This window comes from Cyprinodon tularosa, unplaced genomic scaffold (genome assembly GCF_016077235.1).
Source record: "Cyprinodon tularosa strain WSP-4 unplaced genomic scaffold, ASM1607723v1 ctg409, whole genome shotgun sequence".
Classification (NCBI taxonomy): Eukaryota; Metazoa; Chordata; class Actinopteri; order Cyprinodontiformes; family Cyprinodontidae; genus Cyprinodon; species Cyprinodon tularosa.
The window spans coordinates 681,780-702,395 of NW_024039129.1; the positions used below are offsets into that span (position 1 = coordinate 681,780).

At 37.3% G+C, this 20,616-nt stretch overlaps 1 protein-coding gene across 2 annotated transcripts; it reads right to left on the reverse strand.

The window, feature by feature from the left end:
- Positions 1–530: 530 nt before the first annotated feature.
- On the reverse strand, positions 531–18,881 carry zbtb17 (zinc finger and BTB domain containing 17). Of its 2 annotated transcripts, none has more exons than XM_038298494.1 (15): positions 18,741–18,881; positions 14,200–14,443; positions 13,881–14,069; positions 11,249–11,581; positions 11,090–11,164; positions 10,740–10,990; positions 9,271–9,413; positions 8,883–9,183; positions 8,701–8,788; positions 7,277–7,393; positions 7,032–7,152; positions 5,478–5,608; positions 5,089–5,349; positions 4,882–4,971; positions 531–1,609 (listed from the first exon to the last, which is right to left on the reverse strand). In XM_038298494.1, exons 2-15 carry the CDS (start codon positions 14,402–14,404, stop codon positions 1,209–1,211), a joined length of 2,706 nt encoding a protein of 901 aa, XP_038154422.1. In that variant the 5' UTR covers positions 14,405–14,443; positions 18,741–18,881; the 3' UTR covers positions 531–1,208. The 2 variants fall into 2 exon arrangements, with proteins under 2 accessions (XP_038154422.1, XP_038154421.1); XM_038298493.1 differs by having other exon boundaries at positions 11,249–11,584.
- Between the last annotated feature and the right edge of the window lie 1,735 nt (positions 18,882–20,616).

Below are 20,616 nucleotides of genomic sequence, written 5' to 3' on the forward strand. Positions count from 1 at the left end.
GACTTGTTTCTATTTTAAGACTGATTTATATTAAATCCCCTTACTGCACAGGCGTCAAAGTCGTTCCAGAAAGGGCCGTGTGGCTGCTGGTTTTCTTTCCACCCAAGCAGTAGCACACCAGACTCCATTCATCTCATCAAGGTGAGTCTAGTCTTAACCTGATGACTTGATGAGATGAATGGAGTCTGGTGTGCTACTGCTTGGGTGGAAAGAAAACCAGCAGCCACACGGCCCTTTCTGGAATGACTTTGACACCCCTGGACTACATTATTCAATAATCATATATGTAAGGAAATCATAACTTTAAATCAGTCAATCAGGGAATCATAAACTGGCCAGTCATATAGAAATCGATTTAAACTCTTCAGATACATTTGATCAAGGCATAAAAAGCTCAAATATATATATATATATATATATATATATATATATATATATATATATATATATATATATAAATATAAATATATAAATAAAAAGAGGACGTTTTTTTTTTATAAATACATACATATATTTATAACCATAGCAGATCAGACAAGGGTAATTTTTAATGATCCAGTGAGTCTGAGCGAGTCAACAAATATTTACTGCAGATTCTTTTTACAGATAGCAATATAAACAGATAAAAATAAACAACAAAGATGTACACTTTGAAATTATTATGCAACTAAAAACTGTGTTAAAGCTAAAACTATAGGCTTATTTGATGGGCTATTATACAAGCACAAGATTGGTACAACCTGGCAAAAAAAAAAAAAAGAAAATACACCAATAAAAAGCTTCTTAGACTCACTGAAGTCTTCAGTAAACTCACATTCATGTAGCAAGTCTACATGTAATCACAGTAAAATACAGCAAATGCTTAAAGAAAGAGCAGATGTTTCATCGAGAATGGAAAAATAGTCTTTAAGTATTAGATTAATGATCAAGGACAAAGCACAGTCCTAGATTTCAGTCTAAAAATAAACCAATTAATCAAACTTTTATAATTTTTTCGCAATTCTTTACCAAAATAACATTATTGCTGTACAGAGTAAATCAAATAACCTTGGATGACCCTAAAATCAGTATTATTTTAAAAGATCCAAGAATCCATGTTTAAGTTTTAAAGTATCTTTTAGGATCTCGTTCAGAAACCTATATCATTATTTACCTTTTATATAAATTAGTTTAAATTACACATTCAAGGTCAACCAGCTGTTCTGACCCTAAGATTTCATATCCTCTTCCTGTTCTTCTTCTCCATCTTTTGTCTGATACTCAGAAGTAGTTTCTTCCAGTTCAACTGCCTCCTCTATATGAATCACTGCCTCTGACCCTTGTTCTTCTTGTGTTTCTCCATCCACCCCCTCTGGTTTTCGCTCTTCAGTACGGAAGATCAGTTCTCCTTCCTGAATGACGTGTTCCGGCGCCGGCTGCCAGGTTGCTGCAGGAGCATCATCCCCCTCTCCAGAGGTGGTTGCTGTCGTGTACTGGTAAAAGTCAGAATCCGACTGAAACATGACCAAAGCTTGAGCTGTGTGGATCCGGACATGCTGAGCCAAAGACGTGGCGTCCAGAAATTTATCGCCACACGAGTCACAAGCGTACAAGATCTGAGTGTTGGGGTCTGTGAACAGAAGATCAAATAATCCTTATTTAACTTTAAAAGATTGATTTAAATGAGAAAACAGCAGATGTTTCAACCAGTTTCCAGCAGTAACATACTTCCAGCAGGAAAAATAAATGAATGAAGCATCCCTTATATAACTTACATATTCTTAAATAGCAATAACTGGCGGACAGTACCTATGGTGTTGCTCTCTGTTTTAAGTGCAACAATCCAACTATGAGTGGGAGAGACTGTTAGCAGTGATCTCCATAGGGTTGTTCTGGTTGCATTTTGAGGAATGTTAAAACTTAGATCTATGAAGTGTATTAAAACAAAACTTCCCCAACTACTGTATTATTGCAAGTAAAAGTGCGTAATGCCTTCCACGTTTCTTTCACCACAACCTTGCCTTCTGCGCACCGCAGAAAGGTTACGTAGCCCCATCATGCAGCATGCCCATATGGAAGCTATGTAGTAGATAACTTGAGGAGTTTATGTTTACTGAACAGAACGACTAGAAGTGGAAATGATCAACCAAACTAACTTAATTGGGTTTTGCTATTATGAAAGATTATATTACAATTGTGAGAAATATAAATGTATAAAAGACATAAAGTACAATTGTTTAGGTTTTTTTTTAAAGCGCCGCCATGTTGCAGTAGTCTAAAGGGCAGATTAGACATTTGCAATCACACACGTCAAATATCGCTTGGGTCTGGTCGAGAACCAATTTTGCTGGTATGCTTCTGCACCATCTGTCTGGAATTTCTAGCAAAGCACAGCAGTTTCCCGCCAAAGCAAAAGGGTGAGCCTATTGGAGAACTCGCAGGAATTTTGACGGATCGTACTTCTGAACTTCCTCGATTAACCTTCCGTCATAGTTCTCCATTGTAGTTGTTCCTCGGTTTTTAAAAATGGCGCGCGCTGGCACCGAATCGAGAAGGACGACCACACAGACAGCTGGAAAGGCATACCAAGGACCATCCACAGCTGCTTTTAGTCTGTGCACTTCCGCTTGAGGTCTGCGAAGGTTTGCGACCGGCCGACGTGTAGTCAGGATTTTTTTCAGGAGATAGACAGATTTGACGGATGCAGAGGTTATTGATTCCCAACCGGGGCATACGCATACCCCTAGTGGTCTACAAGTGAATTGCAGCGGCTAAACAAAAATATTTTATTTCTTAAGTAGTCAAATAAAATAGGGCCGGGATCTGTTTTTCTTAGTGAGGAACCAATCAAAAAATGACACAAACTTTTATCAACCAAAAAGTTGGTTTTTATTATTGTTTGAGTTCACCATGAGCTTTGACACACATCAAAACAAAGCAGAGGAACAGAGTGAAAGTAGAGATGAGCTGTTTTACACACTGAGCGATCGGAGCTCATCAAAGCAGCTCAGGTGTTTTGGTGAAAACAAAGTAAAACTTATTAAGTCAGTCAGGCTATAATTTTTTTTGCTCTGTAATTATTTCACAATTCATAAAGTTTAGATGTGATTATAGGGAGCTCCAGTTTCATAAAAACAGGGTTAAAACATGATTTTATTTTGTATTTATTTTGATTCATTACCAACTTCCAGGAAACATATTTATGTTTTTTTTATTTTAGAGTGAAAACATAAAATGCCTAATAATTAAGTGCTCAAATTAAAAGACATAGTAAAATATTCTTTATTTTATAATTAGTTATTGTACATTCCACTTTTGGACAGTCATCAATAGTTTTGACTGAGAGAGCGACTCATGGAAAGACAAAATGCCCAAAGGGGGACACAAATCATAAAAGGTTGGGAAACACTGGTCTAAGCTGTAACTTCATGGGGTTGGTTGGTTCTGTAGCAAGCAGTTGATTAATTGATTGGAAATACCAGCATTACTGCTCAACCATAAAACACTTAAGACATTTGGTATAATGGAAGACAAAGCTGAAAGGACACTAAAGCATCGTAATCTTATTGCTTATGCTTTTGAGCCCATTCAGTGTGTAACTTGAGCAGAGGGAAGGAATCACTGACTAAACTCTACTTCATTATTATTCGGTTACATCCACAGTAACAGGGAATGCAACTTTCAAAAAGAATCCATTTGGTTACTTTTACAGCAAGTTTCGCACATATTTCTTCTTCAGTTGGTCTAATAATACCCTCTTGTATGCTTTGAACTAAACCTCTCTGTTATAACCCAGGTCGTTCATTTAGGGTTGTTGTGCTGTAAAGATGTGATCCTCTTTCCCATCAGAACCTGTCTCAGAGTATTTACCTCCATCCAACTCGGACCTGCTTCCCTATCCCTACTAATGAATCGGAAACCCTCAGAATGATAAGGCCTCCACCATGTTTGACCAAGAAAACATGGAGACATGTTGTGAATCTAGTTCAAAAACCTGAGATGTCTCACTTGAATTCACCACTTCCCCCAAATCCTCACCGTGTCCCCTTACATTGCATCTACTAACGTTTAATCTGGTATTTTCATGCATTTCTTTTTTTTTTTTTTTTTTTTACAGGGATTTCAGAGTATTTGTGACCAAAAATTATTTGGTGCTACAATTTTACCATTTACATTTGTAAAAAAGAAAAAGTAAAAGAAAAGAAACATTTCAATCTCCTCTTCTTTCCCCTTTCCACTTATTTACTAGTTTGTGTGTTTTGTTTGTATCAATATAAATTATAGTAAAGTTCAAAGGGGATCAATTATTTGGCAAATCACCATAATAGTGGAAGAAATTTTCAGTTTTCCAACAAAACAATAATTCTCATCTAACCCAGAATTTAAAATGTCCACTCCGCAGCAGTAAGAAACCCAGAGGAGGTCAAGGGATCATGCACGGCTCGCACAATAAAAGCCAATAACTAACCAGGAAGTCAAACTGAACCAACTCCTCCTGTGGATTTTACTGTCTAAACTTTGGTTTATGGGCATCCAAATATTTTCCGGAAAAAGTACACCAGGTGCAAAGAAACTATATTTTTTTTCTTACTTTGTTGTACGTAATGATTAATCACATCTTTCGATTATCTAATTAAATTCAGCCCAGAAATCGAGTCGAATTTTCCCGCTTTGCTGCGGGCCTGTAAATGATCTGAGTTATTATATAGCTGCGGATTTGCTGCAGAGTTCGCAGCTGAGCTGAAGAGAACGGGAGATGTAAATTGGGAATAAGGCAGAATTACAGCTCAAATTTTGGCCAAAGACATTCCTGTCACCCTTTTGTATAAACAAGCAGGTCATCTGACACTACAGATTTAACTGTTTTATTTTGTAATGATAAAAGCAGAGTACAGATTTTACCTTCTTCTTGCACTTTCTCTACTGCTTTGGTGATTTCAGCTTTCAAAGCTTCGGTTTCATCTGCAGAGACCGAGGTAGTCATCGGAACGACTGTTAACAAAACAGGAGCAGCTTTTATTTTCACTTCTTTCATCATTTAATGTTATTTATTATTTTATAAAAAGGTGCAGCCTTTTGTCTGAAACACTGAGCCTGAAAGATACTGACCGGTGAGCTGAGCTACAGCGCTGCCTGCCAGGGCCTCGGTTGCAAGGGTGACGATGTCCTCCGTGGTGACGGTGACTATTTTGATCTCATCTGAACTTCCCCCCTCGATGCCGTCCTCGCCGCCTTCTTCTCCCGTTTCCTCAGTTACCACCAGCCGCTTCATGCCGGCCTTGCCGTGGTGAACCGTCTTAACATGAGAGCGCAGGTTGTCCACGCGGTTAAAGCCGCGGCCACATTTATCACACAGAAAAGGCTTTTCACCTGATGAGAGACAGGGGAAACTTTACATTTGATATAAATTTCACTTTAAAGTGAAAACATTTTGAGAAGCTGCGGTCTACAGATTTCAGCAGCACCTCAAACTGAGTCTTGTAACCTTGTAACTTTACCCGTATGAATGATGATATGCTTGGACAGATCTCCTACATTCACAAACGCCTTGTTGCACATATGGCACTTGTGCGGCCGCACATTGTCATGGTGACGGATGTGATTGGCAAGCTGACTGGACTGCACAAACCTGTTCAGAAAAAAATTTGGAAGAAGTCAGTATTTCAGCCAGTTTGGAGAAGCGAAGATAAATTCTAACTTTCATTTAGGTTATTAACAGGGCTTAAAGTAAGCTTGAACAGCCTGTAACTGCACACCAGTTAAAGATTTAGACAGAGAAGCGCTGAGTGTTTAGACTAGACTTAGAAAAAAAAAACGGTATTGTTATTTTGTATGAATAGAGTGCATACAAAACAAAATTCATCGCATACAGCTTATAACAGCCAAATGATACTTCAACTGGAGTAGATAAACATTATCAATATAAATTGCAGCAGTGATTGTAAAAATGTAGGAGAAAAAACAAAACCAGCTTAAAAATGGTGCAAAAGGACATTAATTGAAAAATTCAGTGTATTGCAAAATAAATATGCTCCAAAAATCAGTAGAAACATTGATTTGTGTCATATTTAAAAGGATTATGAAAATAACTTATTTGTTTTCAAGAAAAAAATCAAGAATTACTTAAAGCTAAAAGCTTTCTAAATAGTTGTTTATGAATACATAGTTAGTGGTGCACCTAATGGAAGCCATGTCACCGTTTATAGTTACGGTAGTCTAAAGGGGACAACCTTGTTAGCCCTATTCTTTCTACCTGTATATGAATACATTTTATCGAAGGAAGTTTATAAAACAAGTAAAGAAGACTGTAGATCAACAGAGAGAAAATTTAACAGTGAAGTTTATTCTGGCATTATGTTGGAAACGGGGCAGAGTAATCGAGCTACTAGTCTGTCCTCCCAGCAGAAACAGACAGTTTGTTAGTCTGTGCTCGACGAGCTTCAATGCAACCGTTATCAGCTGCTGTTGTTCTTTAGTTATACCAGTGGGCAACCGTGCGCTTCTTTCAGCCATATTTTCAGATCGATTTTCCATAATCCTTTACTTATTTTAGTTGATTTCTCATGTTAAAGTTTGGTTGATGTTTCTCCTTTTCGTTTTTATCAGTATAGCTGCAAAGATTAGATCATAAAAAATATAAAAAGACAAAATTATGCATCACTCTGTTCTTCATCCCCAGATTGGAGACCTGAATCTGTGTGGGATTTTGACACCAGCTTTTTTGTGACACTTGTTGAATGCTTCACAAGATGGATCAAAGCGTTCTTCTTGAATGTTTGTAATTCATTTAGCGCACAGCTGGATGGGGATAAATCTGATACACCAAAATACATAAATTTTTTCTATTTACTGCTCCTAAACATGCTTTAATATCAACAAAAGGTAAAAAAATATAAAAACCTCTTTCTATTCATATAATATTGATCTAGATGGTACCTGAATGTCTCATGCTCCTAACCTTCTATCTTTGAATGATATCTCAGTTGGATGCAAAATAAAACACGCTTTTATTATTTCCGCCCTGATGTGATAATAAGTGTGGCCCGGCTCACCTTTTCCCACAGCGATCGCAGACGTAAGGCTTCTCTCCAGTGTGCTGACGGACGTGAGCGATGAGAGAGCTGGCCTGGGTGAAGGCCTTACCGCAGACCAGGCAGACGCAGGGTTTTTCTCCTGTAACCCGTACAACTTAGTCACACATCGGTGGCAAATAATCAGCAGTAATTTAGAGGAAGGAATAATAGAAAATATTGTGAAAAAAAAAAACAAGACTAACAGAGCAAAGTGGGAAGATTACCTGTGTGAATGCGTTCATGACGCTGCAGGGCTCCGGGGTCACTAAAAGCTCTCTGACAGTGCGAACATGCATAGGGTTTCTCCCCGCTGTGAACACGCAGGTGTCTTTTAAGATTCCCTAAAAAGGTAAAACCAAATTATTCAACTAATGACATGAAGTGCTTTTGAAAAATACATTAAAAAAACATTTATGAGGTATTTAATAACTAGAAAGTGCTGGTATTACATAAAAACACAAGTCATTTATTTAACCGGCTCCTAATTGGATTTATGCATCGATAGCCGTTACCAATAATAGTAGAGCTGCTGTTCTCTATGTTTCTAAAAGGCTGCTTGGGTTGAATCATGATGTGGACATAAATGGTGCAGGGTTGTTTGAGAGCTAAAACAATTAATCGGTTCATCGTTATCTGGAGAATAGAGACTCTAAAAAATGCCTTTAGCTGACAGAGCAAACTACTTAGAGCACTAATTATAAATATATGTATATTTTGCATTGAAGATAAAAAAAAAAATAATAATTTCTTCCTGTCAATATCTCTATACAGACATCCTCAAGTGGAAAAGTTTTAGTTTCATCTGGTTTAGATTCTGTAAAAGTTCTTCTTTTGAGAGAACTTTTGCATTCCTATTATTAAAAAAACACACAAATAAAAGGAATAAATTGTTAGTTGAAGCCCTAGAGCGTTTAAAACATGGTGATTTATAAAAAAAAAAAAAAAAAACAGGAAAAAAAGAAAAGAAAAAGAAGCAATAAAATATTGAAATAAAATTTTTTAATTTAGTTATGGTGAAAAAAAAATCCAAAAACATTATGATGTCATAAGCTGTTCTTGTGATATTTCAATCTTTGCTTATTGTACTCTGTGCAACAATAGTAATTTAGGTACTGAGCAGCACTGTAAATTGTAAACACTGTTGATTGTATTCCTGTACTTATTTTATTCTTATCACAGTTTACAGGGGATGGGTGTAGTTTTATTCTGTGCGCTGTAGTTTTACTTATTTTATTCTGTCTTATTATATCATATTTTTATCTTGCTCTATATTACTTACAATCTTATTTTTCTCTCTTCTGTGAACGGTACTGCAAGAAAATAATTTCCTGCAGTAATTCGGATTCTGATTTCTCCAGCACCGTGTGATTTTTACCTGTGGTGCTATTAAAACGTACTTATTTACATATATATATATATGTGTTTTGAAACAAATTCAGTCTCTAGACGAACCAAGTTTGTCAAGATGAATCTAAAAAACCTGCAGTTACAGAGAAGTACAATGACTTTCACTATTAAAAACCATCAATCTTATTTTCTTCTACTTCATTTGTAAAATGTCACTCTTTGGTTTAAACAAACTATAATAACATTTTCAGTTTTCCAGTTTAATATAATTTCTTCTAAAGAAGGATTTCTGTTTTTTTACCTGAAGTTGTAAACTGCTTGCCACACTCCTTACACTTGAGAGGCCCGTCTGCTATGTGGACTTTTAAGTGTGCTTTCAGATTCCCCATCTGAGCAAGAAAAGAAGAAAAAATATATAAATAAAACAGAGAAGCCGCAGATGCAAATGGGTCCTTTAGAAACGTTCAAACTTTTCACAGTCACCTGGTTAAAACGTTTGTCACAGTGTGGGCACTTGTTCCCCTTCTCCGTATCGTGCGTCTCCAGGTGTCGCATCTTGGCGGTGGGGTCGGAGAAAGCTTTGTCGCAGAAGTCGCAGTGGTACGGTTTCTCCCCGCTGTGCACCAGCTGGTGGCGCTTCAGATTCCCCGAGGTGGTGAAAAGCTTGCCGCAGACGTCGCAGCTGTAGCGCGCTTCACCCGTGTGCCGTTTCCGATGGAGGTTGAGCAGGCTGATCTGGCGATAGCTCTTCCCACAGGTGGAGCAGCAATACGGCTTCAGGGGACTAAGAGGGAAACGGCGGGGTGTGTGTGATAAGAAGCCGACTGAGCAAACAGAAATAGAAGTGTGTATAAAAATATGTGAAGCTCACCTGTGTGTTTTCTCATGAGCTTTACAAGCTGCAGGGTCAGAGAAAGCCTTGTTGCAGTCCCGACAGCTGAAGGGCTTTTCTCCAGTGTGGATACGCATGTGTCTCTTAAAATTACCCGTGTGGGTAAATTTCTTCCCACAATCCTACAAGGAAAAAACTATCAAATGAGCCAAAACAACACAGAGAACAAAAAAGTTACAGTAAACTGATAAAAAGTTTATTCCAGGAATCTAACCGACAACTCGACACAAAGCTCAACATGAAGAAGTGGAAGAAAAAGGTTTTCAGATGTAGATAAGAGCCTCTCTGCATGTGGGTTAAGCTCAGGATAAAACCTGCTGTTCTTTGAAGCTCCAAGAGCTTTACTATAGAACAAACAGCATCATGAAGACACTGCAAAAATGATCTATAAATAAGTAAAAAATTCTTAAATTAGGCAAATAAGATGATCTGCCAATGGAATTAGTATTTTTTCTCTTAAAATAAGATTGTTAGATAATATGCAATTAAAATAAGACACATACATTATTTTTGATCTTATTTTAAGAGTAAATTGTCTTGTTCCATTGGCAAAGTGTCTCACTTACCTCCTCAATTCAAGAACAAATGCACTTACTTTAAGAAAAAAAAATAAGTTATTGATATTTGTTGCAGTGCAGGGATCTCAGAAGGCAGGTCTGGGAGTCATGTGGAGAAATTTAAAGTTGTTCACTTTATAAAACAATATCACAATGTTTAGCCATTACCCAGAGTCCTCTGGCGCTACTACTATCCATCATTTGGAGAATGGGCAGTGTTAAAATGCTAAATCGTTCGCAACACACACACAATGAAAGGCCAGAGAAGGAGAGAATCATTCAGAGATGCAGACAGAAAGCCCAGAGTGACTCTGGAGAGCTAAAGCTATGGCTTCAGAAGCTGTTCGCATGACAACCATTACTCTGCACCAAAAAAGAAATCCACACTCTCTATGGTCTCTATGGAAGACTGCAAGATGTCATGCTTCCTGTAACCTATGGAAGAAGATCAGCTCAGGTGTTTGGCCTCTATAGAAAAGGCAGAAATCTGTCATTATGCTGTGGAAATGTTTTTCTTCAGCAGGCAAAGCTAGATAAAGTTTAATACTGAAATAATCTGTTAGAGGTTGAAAAAGACTTGAAACTGGATGAAAGCTTCCTGTTCAGCAGGGTGAATTGCACAGAGAAAGGCACCACTTTGGTTTAAAGACTATTCATTTGTTATAACGGCCTAGTCAAAGTCCAAATTAAAATGCAGATGGAATTCTGTGGCAATACTCGGAAACAGTTGCATTTGGAAAGGATCATCTGTGACAGACCATCAAACTGAGCAGGGCATGCATAGCAGCAGACTAAAGACAGAAGACTTGCAGCTGGATTTGGAACCGACGTGTGTTTATGCAGAGCAGTGACATGTGCAGGTTTTATTCTTTAAAAAAATGGAAAACTCACCCCACATTTGTGCGTCACAGAGCTGTAAGGTTTAGACTCAGATCGGTTGCTCATAGATACGCCCAGAATTTGTCTTCCCTCTCCCTCACTGTCTCCGTCTGCTTCCTGTTCCGTGTCATCTTCTGCCTCTTCGGTCCCTTCTTCACCAGTCTCCCCGGGTTCTGGTTCCTGTCCGTCAGCCACTTCTTCCGACTCTGTTGTCTTTTTATCCTTTTTCACCTTTGATGGACCTTCATCCTCAGAGTCATTTTCTGGAAGGAAAAAAAAACAAAACAAAAAACAAGGCGTATGAATGTTATTGTTGATTGGATTTCTGTCAGAGCACATCCCACCCACTGAGGGAAACTTACGCCGGGCCGGTTTTCTGATCCTTCTTCCACGTGAGCTCATGTAAGCCGAGCTGCCTGAAGATCTCAAGTGCTCTTCTGCAGAAACATTTGAATATCAGATTTAATATTTACTTTCTGCCTTTTATTTATGGGTCTTTACACGTCATATTTATAATTTACTGGGTGTGTAGTCAGCATCTGAGGGGTCGTCCTGAAATCCTGCAGGGATGGATGTAGAGCCTCCATCCTCCTCCTTCACAGAGATCATCTTCTGTACAGAAACCTGCGTGTTTTTGGGGGGTCTTCCACGGCCCGTGTGCTTCCTGCTGGGATTAGGCTGAGCAATACTTTGTTGTGCATCAACAGAAACGTCTCTGTTCCCATCCTCCTCACTGGGAGGATTCCTCTGATCTTCTGTAGGTGTGTTAGAAGGACACTTCTCTGTTTGCGCTGAAACTTCTGACAGCTGATTTTCAGCATCATCCTTCAGCTCTCTCGCAGCATCCTTTATGTCTGCTAAATAAAGGATAAGAAAAATGACAGGACGTGTTAGGATTCAACTACGTACCAACCGTGACCCTGATTACGATATTGACTGATACGACGTACGCTTCTCAAATTAAGCTTCTTTTATTAAAAGATAAAAGCTGTTTATCCTATCCCGCCCCCATGGGAAACAGTTACTCTCCCCCGACCAAGTGTTGTTGATGATTGGCAAGGACTCTTTAACGTCTATGTGAAGGAATCTGGTTGCCTCTTCTTTTACGGTATTTAACTAAGATGGTTTTCTTATGTTTAGGGGAATGGAGCAGTATCTTAAATAGAATATAGGCCTTCACTAGTTTTTGGAGTAATTATGGAAGTACAGCAGCTCCAGGGATTTTTTATTACTTTTCCATATTCTCTCCGTTTGGGGGTTAATAGTTCCACAGCAGTTCAGCTGAGTCCCAAAGCTACAGACAGCTGCAGACGACTTTGATTGCTGCCTGCATGAATTTATATCAGGGTGTTGGTTATTGCTGTTTGAGATCTTGAGTACTTCATTATTTGGTTTGTTGGAATTTTGTTTTAGAAAATATTTAACAAAAACTAACAAAAACAACAACAACAGAGAGCCATTCCTTTTTTCATTCCTTATTATTATCACAATATTTTACCACACTAAGATAAATGGAAATATATATCTAAAAAGAAATCCATAAATGGATGAAGAGTGTACTATACATACGCTGTTTGAAAACAGCGTATGTATAGTACCTCGGCCTGCTAGATGCACATGCACAACAGTTATATTTGATAAACAAAATCAGCTTTTCTGTTGCATGTAACTACACTTCCACCTCAGATCCTCTCAAAACAAAATCAAAAGCAAATCAGTTCAATAATAAAATCACTACTTTAATCAGAGTTTACCAAAGACCCAACTGTAGTCCGTCAGTCTGCTGCGTGTGCATAGAAATAATTGAACAGGAAGAACTTTATTATGAGGCCCATATTATTTAGAAATCTTGGTATTTCATTTATTTTATCAGCTTTACTGAATATGTATTTATAATATCTGAAGTACATTTGTTCATATTCAAAATAATACAAATTCTGTTCAGCAACAATAGGAATATGGAGATCGGAAAATAATTTCCAAGTCAATTTTCAGACTCCTTGTCAAAATTCTCCCCTTCTAGTTTTTTACAGATATCAGAAAAACACATTTATTAGAACTAATACATATCAAAACGGCCTGCCATAGTCAGTGGTAACCACGCTAACATTACGGTGAAAACTGGTTTATTTCTTGAATGGTAGTCTATCAATGTATATATTTAGGTGAAATTACCAATAAGCAGGTGAATGATGAAGTCTAAAAACGTTGCTCTAATTGATAGAACCTGTTCATCATCTCATTCGTCTTCCATTACGAAGTAAATAAGAGGCTGTTTGCAGCAGCTTCGGATGTTGTCATCCTAATAAATGACCGTTAATAGTGGTTATCAGTCCCATAGAATGTCTTTAGATTCTGCCTCCTACCTACCAGCAGGCTCAGTGGGCTGTTATCACCAAATGAATAGTAAACCTAAAACCTACAGGAATTCCTTTTTCCCCACAGAATCGATGTATCCATTTATATGTAATTTGAAAATAATTTCAGTAGCTTTTAATGTATCAATGTATCTTAAAAAAAAAACAAAAAAACATCCACAAGTTGTTCTGTCAAATACCTGTTAAAGGAAGTTAATGCTGCAGATGTGAGGATGGATAAGGTCTGGATGTACGTATTGGATTTTGAGGTGAAATGGTAGCACTCATGAAGATAACTTACTTAATATGAAATATATGAGGTTAAAAATATTTAATTATCTCTGCAAATGAATGCCACTTAGAGAAACAGAGGTTTAAGGAACTCTCTTTGTGAAACAGAAAACTCAGAGTTTCCCTGATTTCAGGTTTAGAAAACTTAGTTTTAATATGTCTGATTTGTTAAACAGGCCTCAGGTGTGTAATTTGTATGCTTCCAAGAGACATTTAACTAAATATTAGTTGGATTTTATTAAAATATTAGAGTCTTTTTAATCACCTTTAACTTTGGGTAGATTAGATAAAATTAAAAATTGTTTTTTTATTATTTTTTTTTCTCTATGAGTGTGTGGGTTATTTTATTAATTCCGACAATAACAAAAGGCTGAGATTCCAAAGCTTTTAGAGAAAGGTGATGGAAAAAAGGAAAAAAGTCCCTTTCCCTGATAATGTTCAGCCCTAATCTGACTGTTCTCAGCTCCTAAACACACAAACAGAAACAGAGAAAACATTTAAAGACCTGTTTCATCATCAGGGATATCCAGCGTTATGATGGTTGGAGCTTGGTTTGACATCGACTGATACGCAGAACAAGCATTTATGATTTCCTGCATCTGCAGGAAGTGGGCGACAGACAATACATCCTCAATATTCTGCGGACTTAAGCTCAGTTTGGAGGTGTACATAAAATCCAGGACTTGACCCAAACCTGGAGAAATAAAAAACAAACAAAACAAAGAAGAAACAAACTAAAAAGCTGATAAAACATCAACAGCAGATAAGCCGTTTCAGCATTTCTAAAATAGTGAGACAGGTTTTATGTCACAAATGGAGCCTACCAGCAGCATTGCTGATGTCCAAATGCACCACATCCTTCTGATCCAAGAAAAGGGCTCGGAAGTACACACTGCAGGCTGCCAGCACGGCTTTGTGGGCCTTAAAGTCAACACCGTCCACCACGAAGGTGCAGTCGCACAGCAGGCCCTGCTTACGCTGCCGGTTGAGCTGCTCCAGAACCTCCCCGCTGTGCCAGGGGAACTCCATCTCTTCCAGAGGTCAAGTTTCCGTTTATCAGGGTTACTCCTGTGTGTTTAAAATGGACATATTACTATACTACTTATTTGAACTGAAATAATATGAACAGAAATAATAATCACACATTAATCTAATTAAAAACACTGAAAGTATAGATTTGTACTAAAATAGACAAAAACAAAGAAAGACAAATATGTTGTATTTATACAGCAAAAATAAGTAAAAATAAACAAGACTATTTAAACAAATCATCAAAAACAAATGCATAAGTTAAAAAGCATAAACAAAAAGTGCAAATAGAATGAAATCAACTATTTCGTAACTTAAAGTAAAAAGTCAGACTTATTAGATAAATGCCAAAGACTTTGATATGTTAGTATAAAAAGTACATGAATTCAGACCAGCGTATGTCCTCCAAGGACAGAAACTAGGGCTAGCTAAATGGCTTTAAAATTAAATCTTCCACTTCTTACCAAATCTGATTAATCATTTTTTTCTAGATGAAGATTCATCATAAAAATTATGAATAACATACACTGCATTCAAAAACTTTGAATTTCTTCACCATTTTAAAGGAAAGCGATAATTCAAGCTATTAAACATGCATGTAAAATAATCATTCTTCACAACAAACAATAAATATCGATTCCTTCCATAAATTTTCCGTCAGATTTATCCCAAGTGGGGTCGCAAGGGTTGCTGGTGCATTAACTGTCTAGGGGTGAGAGGCGGGCTACACCCTGGACAGCTCGCCAGTCCATTGCAGGGCACCACAGACACAAACAGGACAAACAACCATGCATTCACACACTCACACCTAAGGAGAATTTAGAGAAGCCAATTAACCTTACAGTCATGTTTTTGGACTGTGGGAGGAAGCTACCTGGAGAGAACCCACGTATGAAGAGGGAGAACATCAAAATCCATAGAGAAAGACCCCGGACTTCTGTAGTTTTAAATTGGAAAATACTTAAGAAAGTGCAGTAAGACATATCAAGAAAAAAAAAAAAGACTGAAAGAAGATACCATATCTCAATGTCTGATCAGGAGAAACTTGACTTATTAAAAGTTTGGATGAAATGTACAAGGTTAGAGCAGAGGGGCTTTCATTAGATGTAGAAAAAGATGGATGCACACTTCTTTAGATTAGAAAATAGTGGCTCCAACCTTAACACCATACACAAATGAAAATTTGGAACAAAACATTTGGTTTTGGTCCCATCTTTATAAAGACCATTTAAACTCTTTATGCTAATGGAAACAGTGCTATTTAGTTAAAACCGGAAGCTTTTGTAAGATTTAAGTTCCAGTGAAGCATCAGACATGGGTTCCCTATTTCTCGATATAAAAATAAAGCAAACCAGTGCTTTATAATATCCAGACATTTTCTAAAGCCTCTGGTATATATTTAAATATCAATAAGTGGTATGGTTTTGCTATAAAGGACTGTATTCTTTCATCAATAACTAGCACACCAATTAAGCTAAATGTAAATAACTTAGCTATCACAATTACTCAGTTATAAAAGAAGATGAACCAAGATGATGAAAGGCTGAACCAATGACTGCAGAGATATTTAACTCTGAGGGGTGGGAGATTTTCTCTAAAGCAGAAGGCCTGTCTAGTCTGTCTATAAGGTGACTTATAAACTTATCCACAGATGCTATCCTACCAATCAGTATAAGAAATATGCTAGGCCAGACACAGAAAAAAATACATTTTAATTAACTTCAATTTCTCTGTTTAACCTCTTGGGGGTAAAGGTGTGACCTGTTTAGAGAAAAAAAAAAACAACAAAAAAACCTAAACTAAACAAACAAGATCAAAGTGAGGTGTTTATTTGTTGTATTTAATTTAATCCAAAATAAATTTCCTTATAAAACATATAAACGAGTTAAATATCAAAGATGTGTGATCGTAAAGTCTCCATCATGCATTTGGTATAAGAGATGTGTGGATGTTTGCTTATCTAAAAATAAAATGTCAAACAGATTCTTCTGTAAAAGTACTGAGCCTATGAGAGAAAAGATTTCCGTGGACTTGCTAAAATCAAAGTATTTCTAGAATCCTTCTTATCAGCTGAATGTATTTCACAAACAGCAGATATGAACTGATCCTGTTCTAAATAACTCAGCACCTTGATTGTTAAAACCAAGAATCAAAATTAACTGTTGTTTTAAAAAGCTTTGAGGAGATTGGTAAACAGGCCATACCTATTACTGGGAATTACTTTATTTATTATTTATTTATTTTTATTTTTTCAAATAAATGTGTTCCTTGACATTTGTGATTTTTTTCGGGATTTTATTGCAAACTATGGATTTTTAATGATTTTTTTTTGTTTTGAGTAGAGTCGGCCATTTTGAATTACATTTTACCCTGTTGTGAAATCGAAGTGTTGGTCCACACCCAACAAGAAACAGGCCATTTTGGATCAAAGATACCATTTTCTTTTTTTAGGTCATGACATATCTGAGTGAAGGGCTCTTGGTTTTTTTTTAGTTTGAGACTTCAAATTAACTTTACATGGACTATAGTCATAGCAAATTGAAAGTTATCAAAATTATTATTCTACATGGGAGCATGTGGGCGTGGCTAAGCATCAAACTGTTAACTCCAGTCATACAAAGCCATGCTTTTAGGAGGAGAAGGATGATGAGGATGAGAAACAAACAGCAGTAGGAGATGCAGTGAGAGCAGCAGCAGGAAGAAGAATATGAAGAGAAGGAGCACAGGGGAAGGAGGATGATTAGGATGAGATACAGCAGAAGGAGAATGGAGGAGGATTAAATGAAGCAGGATAAGGAGGATGAAGAGGATCAGGAGAAGCAGCAGCAGGCAGGGGATTAAGAGAAAAAGCAGCAGCAGGATGAGGAGAAGGAGATGCAGCAACAGCGACAGCAGGATGAGAAGGAGATGCAGCAAGAGCGACAGCAGAAGGAGGAGAAGGAGACACAGCAAGATAAGCAGAAGCAGGAGGATGATGAGGAGAAGCTGCATTAGCAGGAGGATGAGGAAGATGAGGAGAAGCTGCAGGAGGAGGAGGATGAGAAACAGTGGCAGCAGCAGAACGAGAAGGAGGGGGAGGATGAAGAGAAGCAGCAGCAGGCATAGGCTGAAGAGCAGGAGCATAGGCTGGGAAGGAGCGTGGAGGTGGAGGTCGCTTGGTTCCCGCGGTCGCAACATACCAGGCGGTGCGAGCTGCGAGGGCCGCCCAATGCCACTTGTGGCTTTAATTTATTTTTATTTTTTCAAATAAATGTATAACTTAATTACCATTTCCAGAGTACATGTATTTGTTTGTTCTGTATATTCTGGGTTCCATATTACAACTTTTTTTTTTTAGCAAAAATAAATGTAAAAAGCAGAAAGTTTGATGTTATGGAGAAGATTTTTGTGGTAATAGAGTGCACAAACTACTTTAATCCCGTAAAAAACCACAATACTGGAGTCATAATACTGTAAGAAGTACTTCAGGTTGCACTCAGGAAGTTTGCTATTTGGCTCAATATTGTTGTTTCCTATTATATAATTTATGTGACCATAGGAAAATAAATTTTTATATATATTTAACAGTTTTTTGTTTTTCTGGGTGGCAACTTTTCCCAGGTTTCAACATTAACTATATTGTATACCTCATTGGTATACCTTAACCAAAGATTATCAGCTTTTTGAAAACTGCAGCAGTCATGATCATGGATTCATTTTTAAATGTATTTTAGACAAAAAGCCTTGCTTTAAAAACATCATTTTACAGATCTGATATTTACTCTTCAATATTAGATTTTCCAGCTAATATTATGGAGATCTTTCTGTCAACAGTCCCTATAAACGTCTTATTTTGGGAATTTTACATAAAGGATCATTTAGACAGCAGGTGAAGTAGGAAAACTGGATCATTGTGAATCTGAACACCCTTTAGAAATCCATTTAGAATATACTTTGGGCTTTCGCGATGATAACAGTTTTAACTAATATAAAAATGTACATTATAGCCAGCAAAAACAAACTGTAACATAGGCGTTCAAAGATGAAAGCATGTAGAAAAACTAACTTTATTTACAACCATGTAGCCAATATTGAAATTTAGAAATTAGAATAAAATTTGGGAGAAAACGGCTCAGGTTTGACGGTGCAACGCATCGATTACAATTCCTCCATCCTTGCAGCTTTGCTATCAGGGATTAATTTAGCCTGCCTTCATGCGAGCCGCGCTGAGTAAGAACAAGATGTCGTCCCACAGAGTGGGAGCTAGCCCTGCTCTGCTGTTGTTTTTCACGGCTAACGTCGCTTCTACTCCCTCATTCAGCGCCATTTTTACAAGAATTATAATCTTTGTAATTACCTGTTTCTTGCCAATTCCTAGTTTCGATTCCAGTGAGTGAAATTGCGCCGTACGGTGTATTTTCTAACCGAAGAGAGAAAAACAAACCCAATCGAGTGTTTCGGGGATCGATCCTCCACCGCTAACTGCATCCGCCGCCATCTTCCTCTCTCTTCTTGTCATCCGTATGAGATCATTATGGCGCGTTAGGCAACAACTCTGGTAAAAATGTGTTTACGTCGACAATGATGTGGGAGTTGAACATAAATCTGTGATACATTTTCAAGCGTGACCCACAAAGTCAAAAATGAAATAAAAAGAAGAAAATAAAATAATAAAAAATGTTAAATCTAACGTTAACCTTTAAATCCACAAATACTAAATTAACAAATTACAATTTTGCCAGTATAATTGTTAGCATTACTCTGGTCATCGTTCCTCAGCAGTATTGATACTACCAATTGAAAGCAATTTATCAAATCTATTCTTCAAACCATGTAGTTATAATTGAACTACCCTAGATTTTTTTGCAGGGCCTTCATTTAATACTTTTTATTTTTTCATATGTTTTTTTTGTCAGTGCCTGACAGACAAATTAATGATAATGACACACACTAAAGAATAAGGAGCTACAAAAAATTGTCTTTTTAAACAACTATTTAGTGATTCTTCAAAATCATATTTTTATCTATTTATCATTTATTAAAATTCCTCTGTGTTGAAACTGAGTTATGGTTTATCAGAGAGATGGCACCTTTCATGCAGACAAACTAACAAAAAATAAGTTATTCCAAGAAGCTACAAAATTATTCTTTTTTTATTTACTTAGATACCTCTTTCTTCTTCACAGCCGCAGCTTGCCCAAGCGTTGTTTCAACTACAATAAACATGCTTTATTTTGAGTTCTTACAATTTAGACCAATATTGTTCTCTGCACACTTCAATACTTACTTGTTTCCTCTTTTATGCCTTCTGCAGACTGTGTGAAATTTTTGATAATTTTAAACCTCATGGGAGTGGAAGCATTTTTTAATGGTTGACTGAACCGATGAATACTTTCTTGTATATTGCTCTTCTCGAAATTTAATTAGTACAATAAACTGCAGATTTTCTCCGTTTCTTGTTGTTTTAACGTTTACTTCTTTTACTTTTGCACCGCTTATGTTTTCCAGAATCTCTTTTCAGAAATTTTCTAGAGGAACTCCTCAATGACTCCCTGCTGATCTTTTTGTTCTCCATTAGGCTGCACTGAACTCTTATCCCGTCAATTTTGTTAATACGTATTGCTTTGCCTTGCTGGGCGCTGTCTCTGCAGTTAATTAGCAGGTCTCCACTGTACAGAATTCTGGCACCTCTGACTTCTCCAACAAGTTTATTGATGGTTTTTGTTAAGTGAACCGGATTCCAGTTTGTAAAAGAGTCTGCCTGATTAACGACTTTGAATATGACTTTGAATTCATTTTGTTGTGCTGTGGAATGTATGGATTGATCATCACTGGATTGTTCTGAACTAGATTCCCCTTTAACTGATCTCTGTTTTTTCCGCTTTTTCTCATTTTTTGATGCTGCTATCTTCCAACCTTCATTGTCACTATTTCCCTCTTCCATCCCACAAGAATCGCTTCCTGTTTCCTCACTACTCACGGCCCAGGACATTTCTCCACAAGCAGAGCAGCTTCAAAACACGCGCCATGCACCAAACGACCAACGTTCCTCCCCAGGTCCACACGTTTAGTTGAGGAGCCCTTCTTCCCATCTTCCTCTCTCTGATCGATTGATAGGGACCAGCCGGATGCGCCCGGCGAGCATGCGCAGTAGGAGCGCCTGTTAGGCGAACAATCACCACCAGATGGCTCAAAATACCCGGTTTTAAACGTTCGAAATGATTGTTGGCGAA

Coding starts and splice junctions, on each gene's coding strand:
- zbtb17 (XM_038298493.1), bottom strand. CDS start 14,404: ATGGAGTTCCCCTGGCACAGCGGGGAGGTTCTGGAGCAGCTCAACCGG. Junction 14,070..14,199: donor GGACATCAGCAATGCTGCTG/GTAGGCTCCATT, acceptor TTATTTCTCCAG/GTTTGGGTCAAGTCCTGGAT. Junction 7,394..8,700: donor CAAGCAGTTTACAACTTCAG/GTAAAAAAACAG, acceptor TTACCTTTTTAG/GGAATCTTAAAAGACACCTG.